Source organism: Grammomys surdaster, unplaced genomic scaffold, assembly GCF_004785775.1.
Source record: "Grammomys surdaster isolate TR1022 unplaced genomic scaffold, NIH_TR_1.0 169, whole genome shotgun sequence".
Taxonomy (NCBI): domain Eukaryota; kingdom Metazoa; phylum Chordata; class Mammalia; order Rodentia; family Muridae; genus Grammomys; species Grammomys surdaster.
The window spans coordinates 16,761,118-16,772,434 of NW_021604617.1; the positions used below are offsets into that span (position 1 = coordinate 16,761,118).

General features: G+C 42.9%; 1 protein-coding gene across 1 annotated transcript; it reads right to left on the minus strand.

Moving 5' to 3' along the window:
- Positions 1-2,037: 2,037 nt before the first annotated feature.
- Il17f (interleukin 17F) lies at positions 2,038-9,026 on the minus strand. Its single transcript, XM_028766507.1, has 3 exons — positions 8,935-9,026; positions 4,239-4,459; positions 2,038-2,881 (listed from the first exon to the last, which is right to left on the minus strand). Exons 1-3 carry the CDS (start codon positions 8,959-8,961, stop codon positions 2,644-2,646), a joined length of 486 nt encoding a protein of 161 aa, XP_028622340.1. The 5' UTR covers positions 8,962-9,026; the 3' UTR covers positions 2,038-2,643.
- Positions 9,027-11,317: the final 2,291 nt, after the last annotated feature.

The window sequence follows — 11,317 nt, forward strand, 5'->3', positions numbered from 1 at the left end:
AAGGAAAGGAAAGGAAAGGAAAGGAAAGGAAAGGAAAGGAAAGGAAATAGCCATGTGTTTTCAAGTTTCTATGTGGAAATCTCTCCACACACTGTGATGGAAACTCTCTATTTGAACACCTAAAGCATTCAGCTTAGTCTGTATCTTCAGGCAAAATGGGGGACTTCCGCCTCTCAGACAGCTTGGCAAAGCTGATGAGTGCAGCACGCTCATTCTGCTCCACAGTTTTACACATCACCTGAGCAAACAGGTGCACCCATAAAGCAGCCATTTCTTTCTCTTCTAACTTTGCTAAGGAATCCAAGAACATATGGGTGTGGTGTGCCACCTCGTGAGTAGAACAGGATGCACAGTTTCCTGATGGCAGCCAGCTTTACCCACAAGCGAAGAAGGCAAGCTTGCTTAGCTCTCGGGGCTGTGTGAACAATGAATGTATTGGGAGAGGTAGGATGAGGTACATCTATATCCTCTCCCACAGCTAATGCTAGTCCGTCCATCTTTAATCAGATACACTATGGGAGTGCTGGAAAACTAAAATGTGAAGGTCTTGAACTTGGAGCCGGCAGACCCAATCTTGCTAGTAACTGCTTGAGAGACATTGAGCAAGTCAGCCAATTCCTCCAGCTACATTCATAAATGGGAGAGGTAAATCAGGGGCTAGAGTGGTCTATTTTGACCTTAATCATGTGGGACTACCATCAAGAGGAGTCTCTTTCCAACCTTTAACTGATCCTCCAAATTCAGGTCTCTTGGACATCACCAGAGTTATCTTGGGAACCTGCCAGGCATCTGTCACTTCTGCGGTCCTGTACACAGAACTAACCATGGGTGGGTCCAAAATGAACCCTACTGTTGTCTGCAGCGGGATTCATTTGTAAACAACTAAAGGGAGTCTGCCCAACCTTCCTGCCTGTCATAGATTACGTACAAGTTAGAAAAGGGAGCCAAGTTCCTGCTCGCTGCCCGACCCCAAACCAAATCCCAGATAGGAGAAAGACCTCTACCTTGAGAGCATAGAAGCTTTTAGATGCTGGAAAATCCAGCGGCCATGTAGATGTTCTCAAAGCATGGTAGCAGTGACAGAGAGCTGTGATGCGCTATATTCAGACAGGGAAGACAGGAGGAGAGACACAAGTTTCCCTGGAGCCTGGGATCTGCATACTGTGTATCAGCAAGTAGCATGGGAGCCTGACAAAAGACTCATGGTGATCCCACGAGGGTCAAGAAGTAGGGAAAAGGAGGCAAAGGAACCTGCCTTAATGACAGGGTTCTGGGGACAGCTCCTGCCAAAACTAAGGCTCTTCTACCTACATCTTCCACCACTTTGTACCTCTATCGGCTAGCACAGTAGCCAGTGTTGGCTTTGTCACATCATGTGGCCAGAAGGGTGGAAGAGTCACCCAGCTGACTCCACACTTGAATCCTGTTTGCACCATTTCCCTTAACTCTCCGTCTAAGTGTAACAACGGGACCTCAGTTCCATTAATAGCAATAGTAACTCTAACACGGGTGCCCTGAGGAGGGGATTTGGAAAAGCAAATGACACACATATAGACTTTCAAAATGTTGAGCTATAAAGTAGCTGGGCTAGAAAGTCTTGGAGCTCAAGCTGAAACTAGAAGAGCAGATTCGTTGTCCGGTTGGCTTCTGTGTTGTCATGTTAAACACCATGAGCAAAAGCAGCTTAGAGGGAAAAGGATTCGTTGGGTTTATGAGTTCTATCATGGAGGGAAACTTTGGCAGGCACTTCAGGCAGGACCTAAAGCAGATATGATGGGGTGCAGCTCAGTAGCTTCCTCTCCGAAGTCTCCCCAGCCGGCTTTCTTACACAACTCAGGACCACCTCCCCATAATGGGCACCACCCACAATTTGTTAGGCCCTCCCGTAACAACCATTAATCAAGAAAATGTCCCCCAGACATGTCCAGTGACCAATCTGATGGGGGCAATTCCCCAACTGAGCTTTCCTCTTGCCAGGGGGCTCAAGTTTATACCAAGCTGACAGAAACTCGCCAGCACAGACTTCAAATATTTTTTAATTAAAAATATTTTATTACATAATTAATGGATATATTAATTTTCTACTAATTTTTTTATATAATCAACAGGTCATAAATATATGTATAGTTCCCCTACAAATATAAATATGCAATGGTTTATGCCAACCTCATTTATATTTACCAAATTTTTTCTAAAGACACACATGCCACGTTTACTTCATCTTTGCCAACCCAGCCCCTGCTACACAGGCCTCCTCCATATATTCTGATTATGTTTGCTTTCTTTCCATCAGAAATACGAGCATTTCATTGAACTCTACAAGAGTGATACTGCATCAAAGTGACTGTATTGACAGACAAGAAATGTGGTCATCATCTAACATAAAGAGACTGGGCCAAGGGTATCTTAATTCACTTTCATTTTTGGGAGTTTAAGGCATTGAAACACACCAGGTACTGGTAACAATTCTAAAGCAAGCCAAAAAGTTAAAGCTATATCTACTACAGAGCTTCGAGAATGCCACGCACACCTTACTGAGAGTCCTAGAAAGCATAAAGACTTGAAGATCAGGCTTCACACAGAGCACTGGATAAAAAGAGGCTTTTCCTCAGCGTCTTCAGCTGAGTTTGGTGCACAGCTTTGTCAAGCCGCGCGGTGGACAATGGGTGTGACACAGGTACAGCCAACTTTTACAAGCATCTTCTCCAACCTGAAGGAATTAGAACAGCCCTGGGGCTCCCTCCGAAGGACCAGGATTTCTTGCTTGATGGCGACAGAGTTCATGGAGCTGTCTTCCTGTCCCTGGGCATTGATGCAACCTGAATGTCTGCACTGGGCCTCAGCGATCTCTGACGGGAATCGGTGGGGGTCACGGGTGATGCTGAAGGGGAAAAAAAAAAGGTAAATCAGGATGCTTAGGCCAGGGAGAGGAAGAGAGAAGGGTTTCGGCAGCATTGGGGGTTTCCCTTCAGGGGAGCAGCACAGGCTCTGAATTCTTGGCTCAAGCTGTTAAGTAACTTCCTATGCCTGGGGTGCCTCCACTATCAAACGGGGGTTTCTCCCATATCATTCTCTCAGATGATTGTTGGGGATATCACATGGTTTGAGTGCATACAGAGTAACCCCATAATGCTAGGGTTTGGTTATTCTTAGGTCTACATTTTATTTGTTTTGGTATAATTACTTGTCCTTTAAGCAGAGATTGAACATTACGATTAGGTCTCCCAAAGTACAATGCACAAAATTCACCGCTTGGAAAACAAAATCAAAGCCTTCGAGGTCTGAGAATCCAGAGCCTCTCTCTTGATAACACCCCCCTCTGGCTGAAGACAGGCAGCCAAGCCAGTTTGCCAAAGTGCACAAACCTCTCAAGAAGAGAGCTATGCATCAGCCCCAAACCACTGCTTTGTCCCAAGAATCTGTTTTTATCAATTTATTTGAAGACTATCGATGGGTGCTGAGTGTTCCCAGGACCTAGAGCTTAAGACAAAAATCACAAGACTCTGCCCCGTACAGCTGACATCTATTTCCCAAGCTGACTTCTCTTCCAACTCCTGCCTTACCCTCCTTACTCAAAGAGAAATGTCTCCTCAGTAGATCCCTAGGCTGACTCCTCATTTACACTATCCTCATGCAGTGATAAGGACAAAGGCTGAAAAAAAAAATATTGAGACTTCCAATCACATAGGTGACCCAAAGGCAAGAAAAACAAAAAACAAAAAAAAAAACAAAAAACAAAAAACTGAGTTTGTGGGAAAGTACAACTTCTATTGGAAATGATGAGTGTGAAGCCAGGCATGGTGGCTCATGCCTATCATCCCAGAACTCAGAAGGCTGGGGCAGAAGGATAACCATGTATCTGAGGCTAGCCTCAGCTACCTAGTAAGTTTCGGGCAACCTGAGCTGAAGAGTGAAACCTCTATCTCAGGAAAAAAAACAAAAAACAAAAAAAACAAGTGACCGTGAGTCCTGAATACTCATAAGAATGAGGCTTTGTAATCAAAAAAAGTAGCACATTTTTCTTTCTTTTCTTTTGTTGTTTTTGTTTTTTTTCAAGCTAGGGTTTCAACCATGTATCTCTGGCTATCCTGGAACTCATTCTGTAGACCAGGTTGGCCTTGAAATTAGAGATCCAGTGAGTTTGCCTCTTAAGCTCTAAGGTTAAAGGCGTCCAGCGTTACGTTTGGTTTAGCACATTCTTTTCAGTGTAATACGTGTATCTCTCTTCCATGACTTACTTGTAATCCCATGGAGAGCTGGAGCGGTTCTGGAAGTCATGTGAGACAGAAATGCCCTGGTTTTGATTGAAGATGCGAATGTCAACTCTCACACTGTTATCCTCTAGGGGAGGGCAATTCCCAGACTTCTGCAAGGCAGGAACCCCTGCTTTGGGGTTCTTCCGAGCTGCTACCTCTCTCAGGATGGCGAGTCCCAACATCAACAGGAGCAAAGACTTAACCTGGAAAATAGAGATTACCTTAGGGTTAGAGCCCTGGTGGTGGACAGCATTCCTGAACTCTCTATAGGGTCACTTTACACAATCAAGGTTTCTTTTTTTCTATGGTTCACGAGCAATGAGAACTGTCATGCTTAATGTTATCAGGGTGCAAATAGAAAGGGTCCGTGAGTAAAGCCCTCTTGACTTTATCTCCAACCTTATATTCCACAAAGCCTTTCTCAAGGCCCCATATGTAATTCAATTAGAAGCATATTTATTGAGATGGAGAGACAGCTCCACAGTTAAGAGCACTGGCTGCTCTTCCAGAGGTCCTGAGTTCAGTTCCCAGCAACCACGTGGTGGCTCGAAACCATCTGTAATGGGATCTGATGCCCCCTCTTCTGGTGTGTCTGAAGACAGAGACAGTGGACTCGTATACGTAAAACAAATATTTTTAAAGTATATTTATCAACATTAAATAATAAAGATTTTAGCATGGATCACCCAAGAAGCATTTTTTTTAATGTTCTCTAAAAATGCGGTATCTGTGTTCATACCAGACTCAGACCTGTGAGAGTAAAACTTCCTGCGAGAGCACGTGCACAGCAAGGGTGTTCCATGAAAACTTTCTGAATGAATGAGAGAGTGGGTGACTGAATGAGCAGGGCGGCCCCGTTAAATTAAACAATATAGTTATGCCATGCTCATTGAGTAAAAGGATTATGCGAAGCCAAGCACAGCAAAGTTCCATTACCCATGCTAATTGAAAGAAGCAAGGGCACTAATGATGCCTGGCGTATTCTTTTAGCTCTGGAATATATCTTTTCTATACTAACACTGATCAGTTTATCTGCTGTTACAAGCACACACAAAGAAAGTGCTCACTGAAGATCTAACAGCAAGAAGAGCAGAAAAACTCAACAGCTTCCCTTGGCCGCAGACATCCTTTGCCACACCTTACTGGGGGAGAACAAAGCCCACAGGAAGGCACAAGACCTAAAGCTGAGCTTTTCATTTCTGGGCTCTGTGTTGTTCAGCTTCACACTGTTGTAGTGACTGTGCATGTTGAATTCAACAACTTGCCTGTTCTTTTCTGTATACTGGAGGCAAGACATGCCCTGAATAAACTACGAGGTCATGGGGTCAACCTGCTCTACCTTGATCACTGATAATACATTGAAAGCAAGATGCAGGATGAGACAGATTTGTCTCCAGATAACCAGTAGCCATATGCTTTCACCTCTGAAGTCATCCATTCACTCAATAGCTTGTCCTTGAGGCCACAGTGTTGCGGTATGGGGCGTTATCTCTAGAGTCACCTGTGTGGGTTCTGTAACTCAATTACAGGACTCACCCCACAGTGATTAGGTTTCCTACAACCTTGTAAATCCCAAAGAGCCCTGTAAGCATGCGGTAGTTTGATACAGGTAACAACGGTTGGCGGGGTATTGATGTTACCCCGAGCACGAGATGGATGCGAAATGCAGTCTTCGCAGGTGCTTTGATGTTTAGAAAACATAGCCACGCGTCTATCGACCACTTAAGTAAATTTCTCCTCGGGCGTCTTCTCTTTCCTCTTGTATGTCACGTTTATTGGTTCACTTCTAATTTTAATTATCAAGACTGAAAGTCACTACAGTTTAGGTTTATGTGATTAGTGATAATTTGTTGCCTTGGTTGGATTGAGAATCCACCCCCCAAAGGCTCATATGTGTGAACACTCGGCCCCCCAGTTGGAATTGTTTGGGAAAAAGTAGGAAGTGTGGTCTTCTTGGAGGAGCTGTGTCACTGGGGTGGGCTTTGAGATGTCTAAGGTCTTATATCATTCCCAGTTAGTTCTTTCTGTCTCGTGGTTATGTCGTAAGATGTGAACTCCCAGCTATTTCTCCTGCACCATGCCTACCTTCCGGTCTCCAGTCATGATGATCATGGAGCTTAACCCTCCGAAACTGTAAGCCCCAAATTAAACACTTTCTTTAACATGTTGTCTTGGTTACAATGTTTTATCACAGCAATAGAAAAATAACTAAGACAACTACCATGCTCCTAACATCTCATTATATCTCTTTAGTAATAGCTAAATATTCTTGGAGTATCTTAGAAAAAGTTTTTATACCTCTTTACTAGATTCGAACAGGTAACTCAGAAAGTACAAAACTCACCCTAATTATCTAACCAGATAGGCCAAGGATTTATGTCGGAGAGGCAATAAACAGCCTGGTGGGGTTCCCCAGCCTCCCTGTGCCAGTTGACAGTCTCCACCTTCTATGGCAAAGCTTGGGCACAGCCACTGAAGGTCAATACTATTCTCCACATTAGCCTTCATTGCGTCTCATTACAAGAGACGAGAATTCTAAACACTCTGCAAACTGTACCGGAAAGACAGAGGTATTGAAAGCCACAAATCACTGCTTGCTTTGTGACAGTGTCCCTTTTTTTTGGGGGGGGGGGGTGTTTTGGAGCTCTGATAAGGCCGGTGCTGAGTCTGAAGAACAATACAAACAATACATCTTCCCAGGAAAGTTGGGAGCGTTTTACAGGTTTAAATTCCACCTTTAATGGGGCCCATTAATAGACGTGGCTTAAATCCTGTAGAATGGGAAACGACTGGGAGAATATTGAGACTGAAGGTGGTCAGACATAGAATGTGAACCTTCCCAGCCTAGTTGTGTACATTACTCTGCTGTGCTCACAGCCGAGAGAAGATCTGCGCACTTACCTTACCTGTAGTCTATAACCTCCCTACACAGGAATGGGGGACAGAGACGGCTCAGCTCCAAGCTCCGCCCACATTTACCTCAGTCATCCACAGAGTTCTTCTCTGCTTGCCCCTCCTAACTCGTCATCTCCTTTCAACACTTTTTGCACTGCCGTGCTTCTTGCAGACAATCCTACTGATTTTTATTTTCCCCAAAAGAGATGGTAATGGTTTGGAGCATTAAACTACCCCACGGATTTGCTCGGATACAATGGCGTTAGGTTGAGAATCTTGCCTCTGGATCATCCACTGATAAACACACTATTATTGGGAGCCAGAAAACTTAGATGCAGGTCTCCAATATTATTACATTAGCGATATGTTATATTAGCATTACAGTAAGTGACAGCAAATGAAAACCAGATGACTGAGCTCCTTTTTACCGCGTAATGGGGAAAATTCATGATCTATTCCTGTGGGTTATTAGGCGTCTAAAAGGTAATAATAAAACCCTGAGCCAGGCTTGGTGGCACACTCCTACAATTCCAACACTCCAAAAGAGCAAGACAAAAAGGTCGCCAGTTCCAGACCAGTCTGAGCCCACATAGCAAACTCAAAAAGACTAGCATGGGCCACATAGGAAGATCTTGTCTCAAAAAAGCAAAAACAATCATCTTAAGAATTAACATTTGTATCCTCTTTCTACCTTTACCTCTTATACAAATTACAGTGTCCAAGTTAAATAAGATCTAAGTGTATATGATCTACCTTGCAAGTCTAGATTCATATCAGTATAACCAGTGGTCCCTTCCCCCAAATGCTATAAGGGAGATACCTTATTTATGCTGCTGAGCACAGGTGGGGGAATTAAAATTCACAAAGGGAGACGACCAACACCAAATTCCACACTTAGCAGATAGGAGAGCCAAATCTCTCTGACTTCAAAACCTGTGTCCCTAAATACTGTACTTTGGTGGTTTACTGTAATCCCTATAATAACATACAAATAATTAAAGGAATATCACCATTGTTAGAAAGCATGAACCATTTATAAAAGCCATGCTCTTTGAGGTCTCAAGGCTTATCCAAGGAAAATCAAAGGACTGTCAAAACCAGTAACACAGTGTGCAATTTCTTAAGTTTGGTCCGTGTGCCCCTATATTAAACCCTTCCCAGGTTTTATTTAATTAATTAATTAATTAATCAGTTATCAAAGACATAAGAAGCTTGTCCAGGAGGTGGCCAAAAGTTTAACACTAGGTCATTCTACTTCCTCCATCCAAATTACCTTGGAAGAACCAAAACATGGGTCCTCTGCTTCTTTGGGATGTATATTATATATTAATATCTAATATATATTTATATTGTTATTTGCAATATAATGTGATATTACACATATATTTCTTCCTTGGAATACACACACACACATACACACACACACAAAAGCTTGGCCGGCTCTCATTTTAGGACAACCTAAGTCTATAATGAGTAGTTAAGAGAGACCATGATGGTCACGTGAGATAACCAGATACACACGCTAACCCAACTGAGCAAAATCTATCAGGTAAGAGCATCTGCTTTCCTCCTTTTCTAATTTTTCCGTTGATGTTGGCTTTTATCCTTTTCTTTTCTTCTCTTTTTTTCTCTACCAGACAAATCAAAATTAAACTTAATTTCATTTTTTAAAGAACTAATTCACAAAAGACTCCAAGAAGGAAGATCTAAAGCCTTAGGATTCTACCTTTCTCAAAGCTTAGACACGGCAACCCTTAGCCTGCCATTATCAAACGCTACTCACCATGGCTGTTTGATAGGTGCCCTTCATGCTGGTTTCCCCAGTGGCTGCTTCTTTGCTCAGGAAGTACTTTCTTCTGAGTGTATCTCCCAGGGTATGTCAAATGACAGTACCTGTCGGTTTTATAGCAATCACTGTCCCTGTTTCCACTGACCTCCTTACTGACTGTAAGTTGTGGTTGACCCAGAGTTACTGACGAATGCAGGGTTTCTACTCCACTTCCTGAAGGGGAATCAAAGGGGGACCCTAAAGGGAGATGACGGAAAATGGACCAGATCTTCTCTCCCTTCTAACCCCACCCACTTCCACTCCCATTACCTTTACTACAGATATGAACCAAGTCACAGATTACTGTCATGATCTTTAATTCTTCCACAAAGCAACACTCTTGTCACGAACTGTGGGTTCTACTTTCAGGTCACGCAACAAAATCCAATGAATGGTGGTAAGTCATCCTTGCAAAGACTTGGTTTTAAACACTGTGGATGGGAAAAGAAAATGAGAGAAATGAGTGATGTCAGTGAGAGATTCAGAAATAGCATCCCCCCCACCCCGGGGGCATTTTGTGGTTTCCCTAAACTAATTATTTTAACCCTATGACAAGACCCCTACTGTGCTACGTAAGTGGCTATTACCTTGGCTATCTCCAATTCAGGAGCATTTTTGTTAGCCAAAGTGAATTAGTAAATAGAAAATGTAAATGTTCCTGTGTACTTTGTAGACTTGCAAAAAAGAAAAAGAAATAAAAAAGAAAAGAAAAAGAAAAAAATCATTTGTCTCATTTCAGATCCTGGCATTAAGCATTTGCTAAGCACATCCATTTATGCTAGGGAAACAATTTCATTCTCCCTTCCTCAAAAATACCAGTACTTTACCTCTTAAAGATCTCACTTTTGATCAGGTAAAACTTCTACATGTTGACTCGTTGTGAATCTCTGTGTCAATCTACAAAAGAAAGCTTCTCCAAATATAGGGACTTGATCAAAATGATATATTCATGTATAAAATTCAATAACAATAAACTTTTGTCAATTTTCTTGTCATTTTGTTTATTTTTCTAGACAGAGTTTCTCTGTGTAGTCTTGTCTGTCCTAGAACTCCCTTCATAGACCAGGCTGGCCTCTAATGTCCAGAGACCGGCCTGCCTCTGCCTCCCAAATGCTGGGATTAAAGACATGTGCCACTTTGCCTATTTTAACAATAATTCTTTTAAAGATTAAAGATTTAACTGTGCTTTCTTGCCGGGAGCCAAACCCATTAAATTATCTGCTGTTCTGGAAAAACCTAGTTAGTTAAAGTACAAGGTTAAGAAAGGACGTTGGTCTCAGGCCTGTGGAACTTAAAGAATGTCTGGTATTTCCCAGAAGCCAGTTTTGATAGTAGGATGGTTTTAGGCAATGAGGATATGATAGTGGGATAGACTTAAGCAATGATCCTTGTCTGAACTTCCTGTTTTGCTATGCCTTATGACCTGCCATCTGAAATTAAAATTTGAGAGCTTGATCAAAACCCTCTTTGTGTCTCTTGTCCTTTCATTTGTCCTCTTGGTCCCCCTCCCCGCCCTGCCCCCCAGGTTCTCGTTGAATTTGGGGCTCATTCTCTTTTCCAAAATCAGACTGTGGCCTAAAGCTCAATGCTGTTGTCCTCTGTTGCGAACATATTTGGATAAGTCTCCATTTTCTTTAACCGGAGAGCACCCAGAACTGATCACAGTTCTGTCGTGGTGTGACTTACAACCATATGGCTCCTTTCTTGGCCGCGAAGACTTCTGTGCCCCTCTTCCCTACAGCTGTCAGAAGTTCAGTTCCTACCAGAAGCCTCTCCAACCACCCCTTCATCCACAATTCTGTCTGTCTTTTGCCTGCTTGTGTTCAGGATGGTTCTCTAGGATCTTAGTAAATACAGGGAATCTTTAGCCCCTCTCCAAATGCACATCCTCAAATATACAATCTGCATGGCACAGTGTATTTTTTGTGCAAGCATGGGCTCAATATAAGTGCTTTAGTCAGACTGAAATCCCTGTGTTTATCTCCCAGGGAATGTTACGGCCACACCACATATGACAGCTCATGTACACAGCAAAACTGGCTTCATGAAGACCAGACGTGTGCTCTTAGATTTCAACTTTGCTTGTAGCCCTCATGCTTTCAAACCGATATAGGAGTGATAAATTGAGTAGACTGAGGCATGCACCCTTTTTTCTGCACCTGCACTGTCTGCCAAAGAAGTGCATGTTGGTGGTTTGGTGTCCACTGTACAGGGTTCAGAAGAGGGAGCTTATGAAGCCACTTATAGATTTATAGCTCTGATCATTGGATATTTTATACATACATACAGAGAGAGAGAGAGAGAGAGAGAGAGAGAGAGAGAGAGAGAGAGAGAGAGA